The sequence below is a fragment of the Lithobates pipiens genome, unplaced genomic scaffold (assembly GCF_037356315.1).
Source record: "Lithobates pipiens isolate NorthernLeopardFrog02 unplaced genomic scaffold, aLitPip1_a1.2 Scaffold_30, whole genome shotgun sequence".
NCBI classification, from domain to species: domain Eukaryota; kingdom Metazoa; phylum Chordata; class Amphibia; order Anura; family Ranidae; genus Lithobates; species Lithobates pipiens.
In genome coordinates this window covers 180416656-180440729 of record NW_027507791.1, presented here as the reverse complement: position 1 = coordinate 180440729, position 24074 = coordinate 180416656, and the positions used below count along the sequence as shown (strand labels likewise).

At 42.9% G+C, this 24074-nt stretch overlaps 1 protein-coding gene across 3 annotated transcripts in view; it reads left to right on the top strand.

Moving 5' to 3' along the window:
* The window catches only part of LOC143943371 (Fc receptor-like protein 3), an 89606-nt gene that overhangs the window by 6568 nt on the left and 58964 nt on the right, over positions 1-24074 (top strand). For all 3 annotated transcript variants that reach the window (XM_077465102.1, XM_077465101.1, XM_077465100.1), the window contains exon 2: positions 11253-11273. In XM_077465102.1, the coding sequence (XP_077321228.1) occupies positions 11253-11273 (21 nt within the window). The remainder of the gene's footprint in view (positions 1-11252; positions 11274-24074) is intronic.

Here is a 24074-nt window from a genome sequence, read left to right as displayed (position 1 = left end):
TGTGGGCAGGACTTATGTATGTGTTTGCTTCTGCATGCAAGCACATGGGGACAGGGACGCTTTAAAAAAAAAAAAAAATGTTATTGTTCATTTTACTTTACTTTATTTTAGTTTGACATTTTTTTCCCCAAAAATAAATTTTTTGATCACTTTTATTCCTATTACAAGGAATGTAAACACTTGTATCCCTTGTAATAGCAATATGGCATGACAGGTCCTCTTTACAGTGAGATGTGGGGTCAATAAGACCCCACATCTCACCTCTAGGCTGGAAAGCCTGAAATAAAAAAATAAAAAAGATTCTGGCTTTGATCGTATTGGTGAGTCGGTAGAAGCAACGGAGGGTGGCGGAAGGGGGGGATGACTATGGCTGGGTATTGCAGGGTATCACCAACTATGGCTGGGTATTGTAGGGTATCTTTGAGTATGGCTGGGTATCTCCAAGTATGGCAATTTATGGCAGGGTATTGCGGAGTATTGGCAGGGTATTGCAGAGTATTGGCTGGAATTTTACTGCAGAGTATTGGCAGGTACTGCAGAGTAATGGAGGGTAGTGCAGAGTATTAGCTGGTATTGCAGAGTATTAGCTGGTGTTGCAGAATATTGGCGGGTGTAATGAGTAATGGCAGGGAAATTGAGGGGTTAAATTTTGGTGAGCAGCAATGTGGGCACTGCAGATGCAGCCCACAGCCCTGCTGACACCGATCTCTTCCCCCTCCGCTGTACCGATCGGTACAGAGAGGGGGAGGGAAGAACCGGCGTCATGTCATTTGACGGAGCGATCACGTGGTAAACGGCTGCGATGAGCGCCCGTTTACCGTGATCTGTGATGCGCCGGGTCTTGTGGACCCGGCAGTCACGGATGCTCTCGAGTGCGCGCCCCAGGGGGCGCGCGAGAGCGGAATTCTGGGAGGACGTCATATGACGGCCTCCCAGAGTTAAACAACCGCCCTGTAGCCGTCATTCGGCTATGAGCCGGTTGTTAAGTGGTTAATTTAGACATTAAACTCTTAGTGAAAATCTTAGCAACACGTTTAAACAATATAATAGGATCTTTACTACACAGAGATCAAGTAGGCTTTATCACAAGGCGTCAGTCAGGAGACAATATACGTTGCCTCTTATCCTTAGATGTCAAAAAAGCATTTGACACGGTCTCGTGGCCATACTTTCATTATGTCCTACAACGCTGGGGATTTGGTCCTCATTTCCTTAGTTGGACCTCATCATTATATAACAATCCCAAAGCCTATGTAAAATATGCAGGATACAAATCTAATTTATTCAATATCAATAAAGGAACTCGCCACGGTTGCCCACTTTCTCCACTTTTATTTGCCCTCCTCATCTAACCTCTTGTTCAATCAGTTTGCTCCAATCCTTCTATTAAAGGCCTTGAATTAGCTGGACATCAACATAAAATTTGCTTATTTGCCGATGACATTTTAATTTTTATGTCCTCTCCTCATATTTCCACTCCCAACCTAATCCGGAAACTAGATCATTTTGCCCACATATCAGGCTTAATCATTAACCTTCAAAAATCTTTGGCACTTAATATTTCCCTATCTCCTTTGGAAGTACAACAAGCACAGACATCTCTTCCCTTCTCATGGTCCATTACTCACCTTTTTTTATCTAGGAGTCACTCTTACACCCAATATTACTGAATTCTTCTCAGCCAATTTCCCACCTATTTAAGTCACATTACTTCTTTATTAACACAATGGTCTTCTCTCCCCATATCCTGGATAGGTAAAATGAACTTTATTAAAATGTCTATATTACACAAAATAATTGTTCTTTTCTGGGTTCTGCCCATCTCTGTTGCGGTATACTTGTTAAGAATATTAAAGCGTAAAATAACTAAGTTTGTTTGAGGCTCTTCAAAACCCTGTTTACCTAATCATTTCCTAATCTATCTACCTTTTATTATGTGGCTCATCTGGCACAAATGACTAAATACCATGCAACCTCTGAAATCCCACTATGGGTAACCCTGAATTCAATAGGTTGTGATCCGCTGTATATTTCTAATCTATTATAACTGCACTCCTCTGATCATAAAATAGTCACTAATCCTGTTACCAAACATTCTCTTACTATTTGGAATAGATTTAAATCAACAAACGGCCTACAATCCCCATATATTCCAATTTTATCGTTCTTTAAAAATCCCCTTTTCTACCCTGCCTGGACCTTTCCTAAATCCTTTAAAGCCTGGACCACTTCTAAATTAACTTGACTATATGATCTGATATCCTTGACTTCCTTTATACCGTTCCCTGACTTATGTGAAAGACATGGACTTCCAAACTCAGAACTATTTAGATATCTACAAATAAAACTTTTTTTACACCCAATATTCAAGGAAAATATACACTTGATAAATTATCACGTTTTGAAAGCATATACAAAAATGATCCCATGCAAAAGGACTTATTTTGACCCTCTATGCCCAATAGGGATGAGCTTCGAGTTCGAGTCGAACTCATGTTCGTCTCGAACATTGCCTGTTCGCCTAATCAGTGAACAATTTGGGCTGTTCGCAGCAAATTCGAAAAGCCGGAACACCCTATACAAGTCTATGGGAGAAATCTAAAGTGCTAATTTTAAAGGGTAATATGCAGGTTACTGTCCTAAAAAGTGTTTGGGGACCCGGGTCCTGCTCCAGGGGACATGGATCAATGCAAAAAAAAGTTTTAAAAACGGCCGTTTTTTCAGGAGCAGTGATTTTAATAATGATTAAAGTGAAACAATAAAAGTGTAATATTCCTTTAACCACTTGCCGACCGCCGCACGCCGATGTACGTCGGCAGAATGGCACGGGCAGGCATAAGCACGTACATGTACGTGATTTGCCTCCCGCGGGTCGGGGGCCCGATCGGGCCCCCGCCCGGTGCCTGCGGCGGTCGGTTTTCGTTCGGGAGCGATCCCGGACGAGGGGACGGCCATTCATTCATGGCCACCCCCTCGCGATCGCTCCCGACGAATGGAAATCCCCGGTGACATCACTTCCTCTCCTGTAATGTAAACACAGGAGAGGAAGTGATGTATTCTCTCCTCCGTGTCGGTATTTTTCGTTCCGACACGGAGGAGAGCGGATCAGTGAGTTGCACCAACACATCCCACACACAGTAGAACATGCCAGGCACACTCACACCCCCCCTTTACCCCCCGATCACCCCCCCAATTACCCCTGCCCCCCAGTCACAGTGACACCAATGTCATTTTTTTTTTTTTTTTTTTTTTTTTTGCATTGGTGTCATTTGTGACTGTAATAACTGTTAGGGCAGTTAGGGTTAGCCCCCTTTAGTTCTAATGTACCCCCCTAACCCCCCCAATAAAGGTTTAACCCCGTGATCACCCCCCGTCGCCAGTGTCACTAAGGCTGGGTTCACATTGCAGCGGTTTATGAGAACGAATGTGATTCGCACCGCACTGCAGTGCAAATCACATCCGATCTCTGTGCGATTCGAGTTCAGCCATTCGCCACACCCGCCGCACCCGCCGCAAATTCGCACGGGACCCTTTTTTTGGCCCGCAGCAGAATCGGATCGCATGGGTGTTCACACCATGCGATCCGAGTTTGCAGATCGCACTGCGATATGCGAACTGATCTGGGGGTGTCAGTAACATTTCACTGACACTCCCAGCAGTTCGCATAGGGCAGTGTGAACTGCCGCCGGGAGGCATGCGATGCGGGAACCCGCCGCGGATTCGCGGCGTTTCCGCATCGCTCCAGTGTGAACCCAGCCTAATAAGCGATCATTTTTCTGATCGCCGTATTAGTGTCACAGGTGACGCTAGTTAGGCAGGTAGGTATTTAGGTTCGCCGCAGCTTTTTATAGCGCTAGGGACCCCCATATACTACCGCATAAAGCCCCCTGATTGCCCCCTAGTTAACCCTTTCACCAGTGATCACCATATAACTGTTACAGGTGACGCTGGTTGGTTAGTTATTTTTTTATAGTTTCAGGGCACCCGCCATTTATTACCTAATAAAGGTTTAACCCCCTGATCACCCGGCAGGTGTCATTTGTGACTAATAACTGTTAGGGCAGTTAGGGTTAGCCCCCTTTAGTTCTAAGGTACCCCCCTAACCCCCCCAATAAAGGTTTAACCCCGTGATCACCCCCCGTCGCCAGTGTCACTAAGGCTGGGTTCACATTGCAGCGGTTTATGAGAACGGATGTGATTCGCACCGCACTGCAGTGCAAATCACATCCGATCTCTGTGCGATTCGAGTTCAGCTATACAGATAGTATGGCTGAATTCGTGTCGCACCCGCCGCACCCGCCGCAAACTCGCACGGGACCCTTTTTTTGGTCCGCAGCAGAATCGGATCGCATGGGTGTTCACACCATGCGATCCAAGTTTGCAGATCGCACTGCGATATGCGAACTGATCTGGGGGTGTCATTAACATTTCACTGACACTCCCAGCAGTTCGCATAGGGCAGTGTGAACTGCCGCCGGGAGGCATGCGATGCGGGAACCCGCCGCGCATTCGTGGCGTTCCCGCATCGCTCCAGTGTGAACCCAGCCTAATAAGCGATCGTTTTTCTGATCGCTGTATTAGTGTCACAGGTGACGCTAGTTAGGCAGGTAGGTATTTAGGTTCGCCGCAGCTTTTTATAGCGCCAGGGACCCCCATATACTACCGCATAAAGCCCCCTGATTGCCCCCTAGTTAACCCTTTCACCAGTGATCACCATATAACTGTTACAGGTGACGCTGGTTGGTTAGTTATTTTTTTATAGTTTCAGGGCACCCGCCATTTATTACCTAGTCTCACTAGTGTACCCCTAAATTTAGGGGTGTCTACTTTCTAAAATGGGGTCATTTGGGGGGGGGGGTTTGTGCCATCTTGGCATTTTATGGCCTTCAAAACTGTAACGCCCTTAGAAAGCCTGAAGGCGGTGCTTGGTTTTTGGGGCCCCGTACGCGGCTAGGCTCCCAAAAAGTCCCACATATGTGGTATCCCCGTACTCAGGAGAAGCAGCAGAATTTATTTTGGGGTGTCATTTCACATATGCCCATGGCATGCGTGAGCAATATATCATTTAGTGACAACTTTGTGAAAAAAAAAAAAAGTTTGTAATTTTCCCGCAACTTGTGGCAAAATATAAAATATTCCATGGACTCAACATGCCTCTCAGCAAATAGCTTGGGGTGTCTACTTTCTAAAATGGGGTCATTTGTGGGGGTTTTGTGCCATCTTGGCATTTTATGGCCTTCAAAACTGTAATAGGTAGTGAGAAGTGAACTCAAAAAATTACGCCCTTAGAAAGCCTGAAGGCGGTGCTTGGTTTTCGGGGCCCCGTACGCGGCTAGGCTCCCAAAAAGTCCCACATATGTGGTATCCCCGTACTCAAGAGAAGCAGCAGAATTTATTTTGGGGTGTCATTTCACATATGCCCATGGCATGCATGAGCAATATATCATTTAGTGACAACTTTGTGAAAAAAAAAAAAAAAAAAAAAAGTTTGTAATTTTCCCGCAACTTGTGGCAAAATATAAAATATTCCATGGACTCAACATGCCTCTCAGCAAATAGCTTGGGGTGTCTACTTTCTAAAATGGGGTCATTTGTGGGGGTTTTGTGCCATCTTGGCATTTTATGGCCTTCAAAACTGTAATAGGTAGTGAGGCGTGAAATCAAAAATTTACGCCCTTAGAAAGCCTGAAGGCGGTGCTTGGTTTTCGGGGCCCTGTACGCGGCTAGGCTCCCAAAAAGTCCCACATATGTGGTATCCCCGTACTCAGGAGAAGCAGCAGAATTTATTTTGGGGTGTCATTTCACATACGCCCATAGCATGTGTGAGCAATATATCATTTAGTGACAACTTTGTGTAAAAAAAAAAAAAAAATTTTTTTTTTGTCATTATTCAATCGCTTGAGGCAAAAAAATAAAATATTCAATGGGCTCAACATGCCTCTTATCAATTTCCTTAGGGGGTCTACTTTCCAAAATGGGGTCATTTGGGGGGGTTTTGTACTGCCCTGTCATTTTAGCACCTCAAGAAATGAGATAGGCAGTCGTAAACTAAAAGCTGCGTAAATTCCAGAAAACGTACCTTAGTTTGTAGATGTGACAACTTTTGCGCAAACCAATAAATATACAATTATTGACTTTTTTTTTACCAAAGACATGTGGCTGAATACATTTTGTCCTAAATGTATGACTAAAATTGAGTTTATTGGATTTTTCTAATAACAAAAAGTAGAAAATATCATTTTTTTTCAAAATTTGCGGTCTTTTTACGTTTATATCGCAAAAAATAAAAATCGCAGAGGCAATCAAATACCATCAAAAGAAAGCTCTATTTGTGGGAAGAAAAGGACGCAAATTTTGTTTGGGTACAACATTGCATGACCGCGCAATTACCAGTTAAAGCAGCGCAGTGCCAAAGTGTAAAAAGACCTCTGGTCATTTACCAGCAAAATGGTCCGGTCTGAAAGTGGTTAAATTTCGTAGCTGGGGGGTATCTATAGTATGCCTGTGAAGGGGCGCATGTTTCTGGTGCTTAGAACTGTCCCTGCACAAAGTGTCATTTGTGCAGGAAAAAAAGTCTTTTAAAATCACTTGCGGCTATTGTTGGGTCCCGTAATACAGAGAACACTCAATGAGTGTTCTCTGCATTAGCCGACAATTCATTCATTCGTTGATAAAAAAATAAAATAAAAAAAGCGTGGGGGTTCCCCTAAATTCAATTACCAGGCCCTTCAGGTCTGACATGGATATTAAGGGGAACCCCGTGTCAAATTAAAAAAAAAAATTGCCGTGGGGGTCCCCCTAAATATCCATAACCAGACCCTTCAGGTCTGATATGGATATTAAGGGGAACCCCGCATCAAATTTTAAAAAAATTGACGTGGGGGTCCCCCTAAAAATCCATATCAGACCCTTTATCCGAGCACGCAACCTGGCAGGCCGCAGGAAAAGAGGGGGGGGGAGAGAGCGGCCGAGACACTGCAGAGATCCCAGCACTGACGTTTCTTATATTAGGAGGGCGGGGCCACCCGTCACCTGACCCCGCCCCTCTGACGCTGGAGAGGGAAGCCAGGGGTTCCCCAGTGACGTATGGGTGACCCTGCCCCCTCTGATGTAACGCAGGTTTCCGTTACATCAGAGGGGGCGTGGTCACCCACACGTCACTGGGGAACCCCTGGCTTCCCTCTCCAGCGTCAGAGGGGTGGGGTCAGGTGACGGGTGGCCCCGCCCTCCTAATATAAGAAACGTCAGCGCTGGGATCTCTGCAGTGTCTCCGGAGTGGAGACAGAAGAAGGATGTATGGACAGCGCTGGACTGAGAGATCTCCCGTCGCTGGATATGATCATCCATCGCTGGACCCCGGAGACCCGTCGCTGGATAGCAAGAGTGGATTAGCACCGCTGGAATCTTTTTTTTATTTTTTTTATTTTTAATAAAGGAATTTTTCAAAAGTGTGTTTGTCTTATTTAACCATTTTGACACTTTCTTTGTGAAATGGTAGGGGTACTTTTGTACCCCCTTACCATTTCAAACAGGGGGGGCGGGATCTGGGGGTCCCCTTATTAAAGGGGGCTTCCAGATTCTGATAAGCCTCCCGCCCGCAGACCCTCACAACTAACGGCCAGGGTTGTGAGGATGAGGCCCTTGTCCTCATCAACATGGGGACAAGGTGCTTTGAGGGGTCACAGACCCCCAAAGCATCCTCCCAATGTTGAGGGTATGTGGCCTGGTACGGTTCAGGAGGGAGGGGGGGCCGCTCTCTCGTCCCCCCCTCTTTTCCTGCGGCCTGCCAGGTTGCGTGCTCGGATAAAGGGTCTGATATGGATTTTTAGGGGGACCCCCACGTCAATTTTTTTAAAAATTTGATGCGGGGTTCCCCTTAATATCCATATCAGACCTGAAGGGTCTGGTTATGGATATTTAGGGGGACCCCCACGTCAATTTTCTTTTTAAATTTGACACGGGGTTCCCCTTAATATCCATGTCAGACCTGAAGGGCCTGGTAATTGAATTTAGGGGAACCCCCACGCTTTTTTTAAATTTATTTTTTTATCAATGAATGAATGAATTGTCGGCTAATGCAGAGAACACTCATTGAGTGTTCTCTGTATTACGGGACCCGACAATAGCCGCAAGTGATTTTAAAAGACTTTTTTTCCTGCACAAATGACACTTTGTGCAGGGACAGTTCTAAGCACCAGAAACATGCGCCCCTTCACAGGCATACTATAGATACCCCCCCAGCTACGAAATTTAAAGGAATATTACACTTTTATTGTTTCACTTTAATCATTATTAAAATCACTGCTCCTGAAAAAACGGCCGTTTTTAAAACTTTTTTTTGCATTGATCCATGTCCCCTGGGGCAGGACCCAGGTCCCCAAACACTTTTTAGGACAGTAACCTGCATATTACCCTTTAAAATGAGCACTTTAGATTGTGAACGTTCGAGTCCCATAGACTTTAATAGGGTTCTAAAGTTCACACGAAGTTTAGGTCTGTTCGCAGGTTTTGGTGCGAACCGAACATGGGGGTGTTCGGCTCATCCCTAATGCCCAACTCGTTACTAAACTTGATTCTGATCCACCCTTGTAAGTAGATAAATGGGAGGGTGATCTTGGTCTTTCGCTGGAAGCAACCGAATGGGACAGAATCTGGAATACTACAAAATCCTCTTCACAAAACATAATTTCTTTAGAAACGAATTATAAAGTGCTTACGCTCTGGTACTTAGTCGCTGCCAGAATTGCGAAATTTGCCACCAATTACTCCTCATCCTGCTTTTGAGGATGTAGTAATCTTGGCTCTCACCTTCATACCTGGCGGAATTGTCCAGTAGTCAAAAGGTATTGGAGAGATATATTTCTTATACTTTCAACCTTATTTGCAATCTCTATACCTCCAGATCCTTTGAATGTATTGTCGGCTTTAGATTTAAGAGCCCTATCACACAGCCAATTCAAACTTTTAGAACAGATTACTACAGTTGCGAAACAAACAATAGCTAAAACCTGGAAATCTAACAATTTGATATTAAATGAAACCAAGACTATAGTTCAAGACAAAATAAGTTACTTTAATGCCCTGTACACACGATCGGACATTCCGACAACAAAATCCATGGATTTTTTTCCGACGGATGTTTGCTCAAACTTGTCTTGCATACACACGGTCACACAAATCTTGTCGGAAATTCCGATCGCCAAGAACGCGGTGGCATACAACACGTATGACGAGCCAAGAGAAATGAAGTTCAATAGCCAGTGCGGCTCTTCTGCTTGATTCCGAGCATGTGTGGAACTGTGTACACACAATCAGAATTTACGAGAACGGATTTTGTTGTCGGAAAATTTGAGATCCAGATCTCAAATTTGTGTGTCGGTAATTCCGATGGAAAATGTCCGATGGAGCCTACACATGGTTGGAATTTCCGACAAAAAGCTCCCATCAAACATATTCCAACGTAAAACCCGACCATGTGTACAGGGCATAAGAGTATATGGCTCCCTTGGGTGACTCACTATTTACCATCAAATTTTGATGAAGCCCTGTTGATGCCTTGATAATTATACTCACACACTCTCTCTCTTCTATAGCCATATGATTATTAACACACAGCCTCAGGGCCCCAGGGATTCTTCCTATCGCTTCTCCTTTTTCTCTCTTTTCTCTTCCTTCAACCTGTCTTTTCATTATATATATCTTTTTTTTCCCTTTAGGTTCAAATAGCAATACTTTTGTAGACTCTACCTGGTTTCAAAAGATCATAGATATAAGCTCCCAGACGCTTTATAACAGTGATAATCCCTTATCACTCTTTTCTAATGCATATTTTAGTTTAGTTGTAACGTTTTACTTATCTGAGGCTTTATTATATATTTTAGATTCCAGCCTCTATTGACCAAAATGTAAAATGTTATCTACACCACTAATCCTAAAACAGACTATGCAAAATAGGCTACTTTCAGTTAAATTGTGGAGCAATAGTTGTTTATTATACCTTGACATATTACTTTCTAGCACTGCTTTTGAACCTTTGTGATTTAAATTTTAATAAACAAATTTGACAAGGAAAGAAAAAAATCCAAAGGGTGGGCTCATTGCAAATATATTGCGGTTTCCCTTATGAGGAAAAGGGGCCCTGGCTGCCATAAACCTGGTACATTCATGCATTGGTTAAATTGTTTTACCTCCCCTGAGCTGCCCAGGTCCTTAAAATAAAGTAAAAGATTGGGCACCACAAGGAAAGGGTAGGAAAGAAAGAAAGAACTTAAGAAGTGTGGGAGATCATTAAATTCTGACCAGCCATTAAGCTTTCAAGTTCTTCACAGCTTTGTTGTTTTTTTGTTTTTTACCTTGTTAGTTTTAAATAGTTAAGGCTTTAAGCACTACGAGAACCTTGGTTGGTGAATGCCTGTCTGGAACTTGTGTTGAAGACAGGTCTTTAGACAATGTTATATTATACGTTATGTGATTGGCATGGATTTAGAACGGGTTTATGTTGGTTTGAAAACAATTAAAGCTTTGGCCTTGACCTTCCAACAAAGGTTTGTCTGGTATATTCTTGACGAGGGCAAGGTTTTCAAAGGAAAGTGTGTATCTCAGTTCAAGTGTGTGTTGGGTACCTGCCCCATCATTTATATACACAAAGACAACTCAGTTTGTTTATATGCCACATGGGCCTTGAACACCACCTGTCACCAACATGTCACCAACATACAGTGCATCTTTAAGCTCAACTTCAGTCAAAAAGATTTTCTTTATTTGCCAGTAGTAGTTAAGGGTCAAATTTATTTTTCTGTGTCCTCTTCAGGGAAAATGTGGATATTTATCGTCATTGCCTGTCAGCGCAACTGGAAGACATACAGCAATAAAGACTTGACATGGCTTTGACACTTCCCTTGGTTGGGCTTTAATATCTTTACCATGGTGACTTGACAACACTTCACAGATTTGTCAATGTTTCCAACATTGTTAAACATTTTCATTTGAATGTGACTACTATTAAATATACAGTGCAGCTGATTTTACGTGCTAAGCACTTGGTGAGGTGTGCAGCTATCTCTTTCTACTTCTATACCATTAGGAATGTGTGCTGTACCTGGACTTTTTTCATTTCTGGCAAATTGCCTTTTTCACCAATCCTGCACCCTTCCATCACAGCAGTAGTTTATCTGCAGAAAGGAGAAATGTCTAAATGTTGAAATACTTAAAATAACATATTCTAAACACTCTTTTTATTTTTTATCTTTCAGTGTCTTCTTGGGTAAAAGCTGGTGAGTTTATTTTAGAAGAGGTTTATACCTCATATTATTTCTGTTCGCACACTCATATTATATATATTATAGTATTTTCCATACAGTATGCATGATGTAAGCCATATTTACCACTTATACATGACATCTGCACACATGACATATTTCTGCTATAGAAGTACACAAAGGGATATACCTGACTTTCAATAATAGTCTAAGAAGCGCTAAGGTGCAGCGCTTCATCAGAAGCTGTAGAAGTGTCACCAATCCTTAATACCATGTTTCTGATACTCATAACCATACAGTAAATTGGAACTTAAAGTGGTTGTAAACCCTTACAAACCACTTTGACCTACAGGTAAGCCTAGATTAAGGCTTGCCTGTAGGTCCAAGAAATATCTCCTAAACCTACACGGTTTAGGAGATATTTGTCAAAACACAGGTAGACAGCGGCGCGCAGGCGCACTGAGCGAGCCACTGTCAACGGCGATATGCCGCGAGTGGCAGCTCCCGTGCGCATGCGCGGGAGTGACATCATCGCGGCTTTGTCGAATGACAGTGCCGGAGCAGCGAGGCCCCCCGAGAAGATGGAGGCTCCGTACACAAGGGGACAGTGGTGACTTCGCTGGCTCCTGTGTCAGGTAAGTGACACATAATGGACTACTATGCGATGCATAGTAGTCCATTATGCTTTACCTTTGCAGGGAATCAAAGAGGAAGTAAACCCATCAGGGTTTACTTCCTCTTTAACAGGGAGCTTTACAAACAGATGGATTGTATCGTCCACAAATTGAAAAAGCTGGGAAAGGGAAGATATTCTGAAGTCATTCAGTTAATATTGTATCACCAACTGGCAGTGATAGGTGAACCCGGAGTAACTTACTCAACCGTAAAATTTCATCCCTTAGAAAGAGTTTGGACTGCCATACCTACATTTTAATACCAACTGAATACTCAGTTTAAATGACCTAAATACACTCTAAGTGCATCAAAACAAAACATGTGCAGACACCTGATAGTCTGCACTTTAGTCTCTGCATGGAAGCGGTCATCCTGACGAGGTCTGATATGCCCGATGCTGATTCAGAGGTCAGAAAAATGACTGAGTTTTGTTGATTGCAGATCTATATAATAGGTTTGACTCAGCAGGAGGAGGAGGAGGGTTTAGACCCTTGCAGAGAGACCACTCTTGTGCACAGAGAGCAAGGGCTCTTCCCTACAGCAACTTTCCTAGTAGTTGTAGGTGCTTCTGAAGAACTTCAGCTGTACGACTTTACACACTTTGTACATGTTTTCAGGACTTTGCTCATACTTTTAATGTATCTGTGTTAAACTTATTTCACCTGAAAGTTTAATTAGCTTCAAATACAGCTGGAAAAACAAAACAAAACACAGGTTTGTCACGAGAGCCACGTGCCTGAGGTGAGACTGAAATAGTGGGGAGGCCTCCCTTGCACCTCGGGTCCTTGAAGCCTCTGGATATGGAGATAGAGACTTGGTGGACACTGAGTGGGACGGGTGCCAGGGGTGCGGAGCACCGTGCAAGCCTTAGCCCCCGTACACACGGTCGGACATTCTGCCAACCAAATCCGTCGGATTTTGTCCGACGGATTTTGTCCGACGGATTGTGTCCGAAACTGTTGCATACACACGGTCGGACCCAGTTGTCGGATTTAGCGGTTGCCAAGAAAGCGGTGACGTAAGCCGTGTACGGTGGGACTAGAAAAGGGAAGTTCAGCACCACGTCCGGCACCCTTTGGGCTCCTTCTGCTGATCTCGTGTAAGTAGAAGTTTGGGGAGAGACGATTCGCGTTTTTCACATTAGTGATTCAGATCGCTACTGCTCTTTGGTTTCTGCTTGTCTTTACGTATCTGATAATCAGTGCGTGCAGTCATTAAGTATTTGTTTCTCATTGTGGACTATATCTAGGTATAGTATGCTTTGAAAGGCATTTTTTATTGTCTGCTTGCTTCTGCTATTCAGGTCGTTCTTTCAGGCCTTGCTGTTTATCGGTGCTTTCTGATGTCTGTTCTGACCAGCCGACCGTTTTCAAACCATGTTTCCTCTACGTACTCGTCGTACAGTTTGTGCTGTGCAGGGGCTTCGTGTTGGGGTTCTTTTTTTTTTTTTTTTTTTTATTGTCAAAACATTTTTATTGAAGTTTATACATCAATACAGATAATCAAATTAGCACATAGTCAGTGGGGACCAATGGTTCGGTTACATTTGCTATAGTATAAAAGGCGGACGCAGCCGCCAACAGACGAATGAAAACCTTTAAGACATTATGCGACTCCTAGAAAAAGAAAAGGAAAAATGTCTGGAAAAAAAAAAACCATAGGGAAGAAACTATGAACCATCGTGTAATGAGCTATCTTATTATCTAAACAGCCAAGTGGATCCACCGAATCTCAGAGGCTATTTGATTGGAATGAATTTATCTGCCATGTTATTAGTCATAAGTATAGACAGAGGAGATGGATAACTAATAGAGACATTGATCTCTAAGTATGAAGAGATCGCATAGTTACAAAAATTTGTGAGGTAAGCAGGGGAATTTGTGAGACTCAACATTAGAGCAGATTTAATGAGTTCGGAGAAATCCGAGGTGAAAAAAGGCTCCCATTCATTGGGTATCCTCCTGTAAGGGGAGTCTGCTTTTGGAGCTATGTAGTCAAACCTGCATGAGTCGTTTATAGGGATCAGTAGTCTTAAAATGAATCCAACAAGCCCATGTGGTCGTAAATTTCGAAGGAGTATCGTTAGCTTGGTGGATCAAATCTTCCATTGTCATAATAGTGTTAATGTGATTAAACCAATCCTGGAGTGAAGGGGGGTCAGGAGAGCGCCATTTGCGTGGGAAACATGTTCTGGCAGCATTGATCATGTGCATAGCTAGAGACTTATAATAAGAGCAGGCGGGTTTAACGGAGTAATGCAGTAAAAATTGGGCCGGACTTTTGTCCAGTTGATATGTAGTGACCTCTGCTATTATTTTGTGCACTTCTGACCAATATGTTTGTATGATGGGGCATGTCCACCAAATATGAATAAATGTCCCTGTGGCCGTGTTACATCTCCAGCACATCTGGGAGATGGAGGGATTAATTATGTGGAGTTTGTGGGGTGTAAGGTACCATCTTGATACTATTTTGAAGGCAGTCTCTTGCGTGTTAGCGTTGACTGATCCCTTATGGACATACCTATGAACATTATCCCAGTCAACGTGTTGGGGTTCTTACTTTGACACAAGCCCGTTCCATGAACAGGGAGGGGAGGCGTTTGTGGACCAAGAATTGGTTGCGCCAGCGTCACCAGTTCTCGCACATGCCTTTGCTCCGTGAGATCCTCGAGAATAATCCTGATCATTTCAGGAATTATCTCCGGATGAGGGACCCCATTTTTCACTGTCTACTGGCTTTGCTGACCCCTTATATCACCAGGCAGGATACCTGCATGTGGCAAGCCATCACTCTGGAGCAGAGGCTCATCGCCATGTTGCGCTACTTGGCGACAGGGAGAAGTCTTCAGGACCTCAAGTTCTCTACAGGCATCTCCCCCCAGGCTCTGGGGATCATTATTCCAGAGACCTGTTCTGCCATCATTCAGGTCCTGCAGAAGGACTATATGAAGCTAAGTTTTATCCTTAAACATCACATTCTATGTATTTCATGATTGCTAATGTCTTGCATTTCTTTCCTCATTCCCTAATTACCATCATTGCAATATGCTCTAATTTATATGCTCTGCCCCTTTGTCCTCATGCAGATTTGCCTCACTAACTTCCCCACCATGCTCTTCTTGGCCCATAAAACTATAGTCTAGTCACTTACCAATGTTTTTTGTCAGCTCCATAGTATTGCTTTCCCCTAAACACCCCCTAAAATTTCTACAAATGTGATGTGTATGCTTCAATTCATGCAGAGTGATCTTTTTTTAAATTTTTGGGGTTGTGCCAAACTCATTAGTAACCCCCCTCCTACCAACTGCTAGCTCAGCTGATAGCAATCCTCTATCTGATGACTTGACCAAACCCAATACACACTCTAAATACCTTTTTCATGATCATATTTATGGACAAATTCACCAAAGCATGTAGTGTAAGGGCCTGCTTCAATACTTTCAAATGCTATTTTTATTTTTGTAACACATTCATTTTCTTGCTATGTAATAGCAGAATGTCAAAATGTGCTTCCATTTTGTTATTATGACACTTCTTACCTGTCCCGTGGGCTACCAATAGTGTAAGTAAGGAGGGGCTTCACAAAGTATCACACATTATTTAGGCATTCAGCTCTCAATCAAGTGGAGAGGGTTACCTATCCTAAACATCCCCCCTCATTTTTTAGCAAGGGCCCATCATATGGGGGGGGGGGGGGGTGATGACTCTCATAAGGGGACCTTATACTTTAGGCTTTAAATACTCAGTTCCCAAAATGTTATACTAATTTTGATCAAAAATGTGGGTGTCTAATCTGTTTGCAATGTTGATTTGTCAAATTACTAATTTTTGTACTTGTTTCACTACACAGTGTCCTTCAACGCCACAGGAATGGTAGACTGTGGCCTCCCACTTTGCCAGTTTTTTTAAAGTTGTGCCTTTTTCACCAACAGTGCAAACCCAAGTTCAGAGCGAGATGAGGGGACAGTCTCTTCTTCAGATACTGTTATTATGTTGTGGGTCTGCTACACACACACCTTCTTTTTGTAACTCATGTATGTAGTGAATTACTGACCAAAATTGTGCTCATTTTCAGCACCATGGCAGGAAAATGGCATGATTGTCCAAATTTACACCTCACTGTGGTTGTTTTTTACTAAAGGCACATCCACTATGCACTACAAGTGCACTGCAAAAGTACACCTGAAACTGCACTTGGAGTGCAAAGTGGAGTTACCTTTAGTAAATCACACTCCTTCTCAGCACAAACTAAAATTTGACTACAAATACATTTTATGCGCAATGAAAAAGGAAGCCACACATTGTTGAGAATTAAACTTTTTAATACAAGCACATTCACATGTGCGTTTTGAAAAGGTTTTTACAACAAACCAAGAGATTGTGTGTATCCAAAACAGAGTTTAATCCGAATTTTGTTTCCTTGTTGTTTTTGTGTAAACAGGCATGTATTAAACCGTAAAATACAGAACACAGGAACTTACAAAGTTCAACTTTGAAAAGTGAAGACAATATCAGACCTGAGTATGTACAAACTGGGCTGATATTGCCTTGATCACATGGGGTGTGACCCCTGAAAAATCCAAATTTGGAAGATGCACACAGTGTGTCAACATGTGCTATCTCCCATCATGGGGGATCAATGTACATGCTTTGGGGCTGCAACCCCTTCATCTCAGACACTTTCCACAAAACATGTACATTGATCCCCCATGGTGGGAGATAGCATATGTTGACACACTCTGTGCATCTTCCAAATTTGGAATTTCGATAAATACAACATTTTGTTTTTAAAATAGCAAAAATAAAACCCTATCTAGTTTTTGTTGTTTCACACTCTCCCCAAAACATCAATGATGTTCTTCATTTTATTTTTTACATCATTGATGTTTTGTTGGATAATTTCCAAATCACGATTGCACCCCATTATCTCCCCGATCAAGATCTGGGCACTTTCACTGGTAAAACCGGAATCTTCTTCCACATCACCTACAAAAAAAAGCAAACAAACACACCATGTAATAAAAATATGGTGATATACATTGCTGAGCTTACCGGAAGCTGTGTTCTCCGACACTCACCTGTTGTGGTGACAATTTGTCCAACCTCCACGATCTCTCCTTCCTCCTCCTCCTCCTGCTCCTCTGTTTCTGCTTTTGGAAGTTGGCCTAGAGGGGTGTGGTCCCTGGTGTCCTCATACTTGCCGAGTCTTCTCTCCCCTATGAGAATGTAAACAAAGAATAATTAGCACACAGAGGGCAGAAATATTAATCTGAAACATTGCTTGGAAGTGTTGTACAATTGTGTTTTTGGGCCGAGTTACAAGGTGAGAACATTATTGGGTACACTTTGTTAAGCTGAAATACTTCCCTGCAGAACGATGTTTCTTACGAACGAACGAAACCATGAACTTGAAAGTGGCCATTTTAAAATGCACAACATGAAATCAAAGCACATGGAGCAGTATGCAAGCAAGAATAATCATATGAACACATGACAACTACTTACTTTTTTTAATAACACGCTTGATCCTTATTTACTGCTCGCGCTCCCTCAGTTTTAGGTCTGACCAGCGTTTTCTCAGTTGATCCTTGGATCGGTGTACCCTAAAGACTCTTCACAACTTTATTCATGATCTTGGCCTTTCTGATATTTGGGTTTGGGTAAGGTACATCATAGTCGGTCCTGTTCAATATTTCCACCATCTCCAACATCTCTCCAAAAGACATATTTGAGGCCTTAAATCTTGTCTTTCTGGATCGGGACGTTTCAGGCTCCGGGCTTTCCTCACCCTCCTCCTCATTAGTGGAACTATTATTAGTGCACACCTGTGTTCTCTCCGCCATGTGCTCTCCCCACTGCGCCAGAAGCGAAGGGGCGGGGAATAGTCTGGAAAGACCGTCAGGGGCGGGTAGAGTTTCACGAATGCACACTGCATATGCAAAACGCAACACGCGTGTATCATCGTACGATCTGGAAAGAGAGTGAGGAGCGGACGTGACAAACGTGGAAACTAAGGTAACATTTTTAACTTGGTGCTTCACTAGACTAGACTGCTTCTATCTAGGCCGATGTTGGGACAATATTAGGAGGGTTTTTAATGGCATTATTAGTATTTGAGGGTTTGTCTTGTGTTGTGTCTTGCAGATAATATGGATCCTTTCCAAAATGAAAATTTTATGGGGCTATTCCTAGAACTCTACATGGGGATGCCCTGCCTGTGGCAGTTCCACAACGGGTTTTATGCCGACAGAACAAAGAGGAACGCAGTACTGGAGAAACTGCTTTCTTTGGTGTGGATCATGGTCCCCACGGCAGACATGGACTATCTGAATAGGAAAATTGGGGCCATGCGGATTACATATCTCAGGGAGAGAAAGAAGCACCTGGAGTCCTTGAGAGCAGGAGATCCAGATGCCGTTTATTACCCCAGGATGGTTTACTTTGACAGGCTGCATTTTCTGGTAGACCAAGGGGTACCCAGGCCACCACTCAGGCCACCACTCTCTCTTCCTCCAAGGCATCCTTCACCCCAGCTGAGGCTTCTGATGTCCAACCTGGGCCTTCCAGGCAACAACATGTGCTGGGGCCCAGCTTGAGACAGGTATTGCATTGTTGAACATATTTCTTTTGTTACATTTAATGATGTTAACGAGATGTTCTTATTGATCAGTAAGTTGTGATTTCTCAAAGTGGTTTACATCTCAAGAGACAGTAGTGACCAAGAATGATTGGGACGGGAAAGAAAAATGCTGGTCTCAGAATGATAGTCTGTTCTATTTGGTAACATTCAATTAGCAAAAGCCAGGAGCACAAAATGATGTGATTGATGATCAAAAAACTAAAACTATGTCCCCTTGTCATACACAGGAAGACCTCAGTCGGGGGGAGGCTGTGGCAAGTGGCAGCCAAGAGGTCGACCAACGCCCTCCTTCTCCTCCTGCCCCAACTACAGGAGCCAAGCCACAGCCTGGAAGGATGCCTGATGGGAAGTGCCCAAGGAAGACGAGAGAGTGATTGCCTGGGCTCAGTCTGGTCTGCCGGAAGATGCAGCCTCTTGAAGATCCACATCCTGGGGACAGAAATGGCATCTGAATTTCCTGTTCTCTAGGACTTTGGGATCAGACTTCTCTCCCTGAGATATCTACTCCTTAGGCCACCAATTTTTTCTATTCTAATTTGTTCATGTCTGCCCTGGGGGCCAAAGGCTGCACCAAAGTAAGAAGTTTCTCCAGTGCTGCGTTCCTATTTTTATTTTATAGCGACCAAAATAAAGGTTTTTTTTGTTTGATGAAATACTTGTGTAATGTGTTTTCCTTCCAAAAGGCCAGTTTATTTGTGAGCAGGCAGGTACATTTCAAAAATACAAAGTGAAATGAATAACAAGGGGTACCAACACTAAACAACCTCCTGTAGATTAAAAACGTATAACCAAAGATAAAAAATACAATAATGTTGTTGTGGTAAGTTTACACACAAAAAACACCCCAAAAAAAGGAGAAATGAGCAAACTGTCTTTAAAGGAGATTTTTAGGAATTAAAAATAAAAAAGCATCCAAAAAAGAATAAACCAAATCTAAAATTGTGTAGATGTGACGCAAACTAAAATTGTATTGCTAAAATGGTTAAAAAAGAGTAATGAAATACGTTCGGGAGAAGTGTGTGTGACTATAGACATCAAAAGAAGTTCGTTCTTGCAGCATTGTAAAGAACAAGAGAATGCGCTTGATGAAAGAATTTTTAACATTGCAGCGTGATGAATGTGCTATATCGCTTACGAGCAGTAGTTTTACCTGCACGAGCGCTTCCGTGTCGGAATTTGAATGTGAGCATGCGTGGCACCTTGTCCATCAGAGTAGGCTACACATGATCGGAGTATGTCCGATTGGACCAGTTGGTCGGAAAATATTTCCAACATGTTGGAAAACTTGGTCCGACGGATATTCCGACGGAATCAGTCCGATGCATACCACACACAGTCGGATTATCCAACAACACGGTCCGATAGGACACATTCCGACGGATTCTCCGACCGTGTGTACAAGGGCTAAGTCTAAGATCTGAGCCGAGGTCCAGTCCAGTTTGGTAACAATGTATAAAAGGGTTAATCAGAAGAAGAATGGTCGAGATCCAAGCCGGGTTCAGTTCCAATCTGGCAGCTGAGTACAAAAGGGGCAAAGAAGTAGAATGGTCAAGGTACAAACCTGAGGTCAATGGCAAGCAGCAAACAAGAGTAGTCAAATAGGTTTCCAGGTCACAACAAGTTCACACAGATCACACACTAGCATAGGAACAAGGGGGACTGAAGATAATCCAGCAATTTGGCAGTGTCTGGACTGGGCTTATATAGGGAAGTTTGAGGTCACTTCCTGTGCGCCTTCTGGGCATTTTACTGCCTTTTTCCATCAGGTCTTCTGCGCAGGTACGTGTTGGCGCAGTGAGGCATCTTTGGCACATGCTCAGTTGGCACAGATTTCCTCTTGCGGCAACACACCATTGGTGCATGTATAGTAAGCCTTTGACTCTTACAGGTAACTTAATGTATTACTGATTTGGCCCTAGCAATTGTTAAGCAAGATGATGGAGAAATATATAATTTGTTGCTTTTTCTGGCAATGCCTTATCTATACTCAATAAATATAGTTAAAATTAATATCTGAAAATTCCTTCTACTGCCAATTTGTCTGACCTCTTGTTGTGGCCGTTATGTAAGGTTTCAAGCAACTAGTTATTACGTATTAGGGAAAAGACATAACTATTTACATGTCACTGCACTGTCAGTCATTTAAAGAGGCAATAAAATAAACTAGAGGCACTGGATCCGATGTTTGGCTTCTTCAAATTCAGTTCGGTAGTGGATCTTGTCAAATGGATCAAGGTTCAACTGAACAAAACGAGGTAAGGGAAATAGTCCCAACAAGACACACTCAACCTCAGAGGTTCACATTCACATCAAGAGAAGAAAAAAGTGCTAAAAGATCAGTTCCAAAAAAATCCATATAACCTTTATTCTTGAAAAAACTCCATTGAGTCACAATCAGTAGAAAAATGATAGCCAACATGTTGCAGATGTTTATACTGAAATATTAAAACTATTTCATATTCTTTTTTTTTTTTCATGCATCAGTCGGTAGCCTGCCTGTTGTACTGGTTGCCACAGCTAAGGCACATATGCCCAGGATTAGCAACCTGTTCATTATCCCACTCGCATGAAATTAACTGTGACTGCTGAACCATCATATGCATATACTTTTTCCTTTTTCCTTTTCTTTTCCCTTTGTATATTTTCTTTTATTGTACTTATATTCTTTCAGTTTAACAGCGTTTATTCAATATTAAAATTTTCCCTTTTCATATACGAAAACATAATTAAACTTATATCAATCCCCCCTCCCCCCCCCTCTCTCTCTCTCTCCCCCCACCTCCTCCTCCCTCTCTTCACTCCTTTACCCTTTTAACCTAACCTTCCACCATTTCCAGATGTTCCGCTGTCTTTTTGAACTCCAGCCACCCTCCCCATATACTGTGAAAGACTTCCACCAAATCTTTGCTTCTGTATATAGTTTCTTCTATTGATCTTAACCAATCTATCCTTCCTATCCAATCTTTAATTGATGACGGGTTAGGGGTTCTCCAGGCTTTCGGTATTAAACTTTTGGCTGCGTTTAACAGGGTTTTTTTATATTGAGCTGGTGTTTTATCCGTGTCTTGGAACAAACACGTCCATGGTTCCTTCCTTACTTGTTCTCCTGTTATCTGATATATATTATCTATAATCTTTTCCCAATATGGCTGGATTTTTGCACAGTCCCACCATAGATGTGCAAAGGTTCCCGGAGCATTACAGCCCCTCCAATACATTGCTGAGGTCTATGCTTTGATCTTCTGTGCTCTTTGTGGGACAATGTATCATCTCGCCAGCAGTTTATAGGACATTTCTACTGTCCCGATATCTCTAGAAGTAGTGCATACTGTTCTCAAAATCCTGCTTCTATGATCCTTGTCCCGTAGAGCTCCCAACTCTTCCTCCCACTTCTTCAAATAGGGCGGGTCCCTAAGTTCCATTTCCTCTCCCAGAATTTTATATATTTTTGACGTACTCTGTCTCAGACACCTCGGGAGAGGAGAATTCTCTCCACAGGTCTCAAATCCCCCTCTCCTCAAAGTGGCCGGGGAAGTGTCTGTGCGAAGGGCTGTATTTGTGCATACCTCCATCTATCTAATGGCTTATTTCCCCACTTTTGTCTTAATTCATTCAAAGTGCATCTTTCAACATTGTCATTTTTCTTTGCCCACCTAATAAAATACATATATTCTTCCTTCCCAGGTTTAAAGTAGATTGTATCTAATAGAGAAATTAAAGGTGAATTAAATTGCCAGTGATATACAGTAGTTTACCCAATTCATCCCAAATTTTAAAGACATTTATTGTTAATGGGTTTGTACTACTTGCTAATTCCCAATGCTCCCATGGAACCCATATCCTTTTTCCTAAATCTACTTTGTTTTGCACTTTCTCAATATCACCCCACCCTTTATTACCCTTATCATATACCCAACCCGTTATTCGTGATATAATAATTGCCTGATAGTATCTCTTAAAATTCGGTGCTGCTAGTCCCCCTCCTTGTTTCCCCTTTTCCAGTGTTGCATATGAAATTCTAGGATTCTTTTTTTTTTTTAAATTGTCATTTTTATTAATTTTCAAATCAAGTACAAAGTAATCGAGCATTAGAATAATCAATAAACAGAAGTGAATATAGATTATAACAGAAACACTGACTTCAGAAGTCAGAGAATATCGTCCATATATGCAGGTACACGGGTAGTCTGCATAACCATATCATGTAGAATGATTAATAAACAGTTTACTAAAACAAAAATGTAATTTGACAAAAGGCCGTAGGCCAGAAGGAGGCATAGAAACAGAACATTCACATGGTCATCATGGTGAATCTCGGGGGGGGGGGGGGTTACCAGGGGTAGTACATAGAGATGGTAAACAGGAGTAAGGGAGATGGGAGAAGATGACAGAAAGGGGGATGGTGCTACTGGTAACTATGATCGTGAAGGGTGTACGGATGGGGGAATCCCATATCCCGACCTGTCCCAGGGCCCCCATACCTTATCAAATTGGGGAACTAAGTCATGCACCGAGGCCGTCAGGTATTCCATTCTCCGAATATCGGACACCAATTGTAGAAATCTAGGCCATGGGGGAGCTGCGCCTGACAGCCAGCACAATGGGATAAGCCTCTTAGCAGCCAATAGAATATAGGAGACTAGCCTGTTTGTATTTTTAGGAAGGCCAGAAACAGGAAGACCTAACAGACTGTGTAAGGGGTCGATTGGGAGGGACACCCCCGTCACCTCCGCCACCAATGTCCCCACTGATATCCAAAAGGGATGTATCAGGGGGCATTGCCAAAAAATATGGAACAGTGACCCAATGTCAAGCCCACATCGCCAGTAGCGCGGTGAGACTGAGGGGTCATATTTGTGGATGACATCGGGGGTCCTATACCAGAACATGAGGATTTTAATTGCCGTTTCCCTTTGCGTAACACACTTAGAGAATTTAAAGGTAGAGGACCAAATTTTATCCCATGTTTGTAGGGTGATAGGTTTGTCTAACAACCGAGACCACCTACCCATATACAGATGTGTAAGTTCATTTAAGGGGGTCGACTCATGGAGGATTCGGTGGATAGAGGAAATTAAATGTAGTTGGTGGGGTCCCTGAGCACTGAGGTGCTCAAAAGCCGTGGGGTTATCAAGGATTAAAGTCGGAGACTTGGAACTAAAGAGGTGCCTAACCTGTAGGTAAAAGTAAAATGAATGCTTGGGGATGTCATATTTTCCGCGTAGAGTCCCGAAGGCATGAAGCCTACGCGTAACAGGGTGTACCAAGTTCCTAAGTTGGAAAAGGGGGGATCTAGCCACGGGGAAATTCTACCCAAAGACAGTCCATCGGGGATAATAGGGTTAAACAGCACACTTCTGCCACAGGTCCAGGGTAAAGGTCATTGGGGCCGTACATTGACGTCTAAGGTTCGGGTGTAAAGGGGATGAAGCGCCCCAGACCAAGGAGCGTGGGTGAACCGGATATAGGACCCCCTTCTCAATAGCAGCCCACTGACTC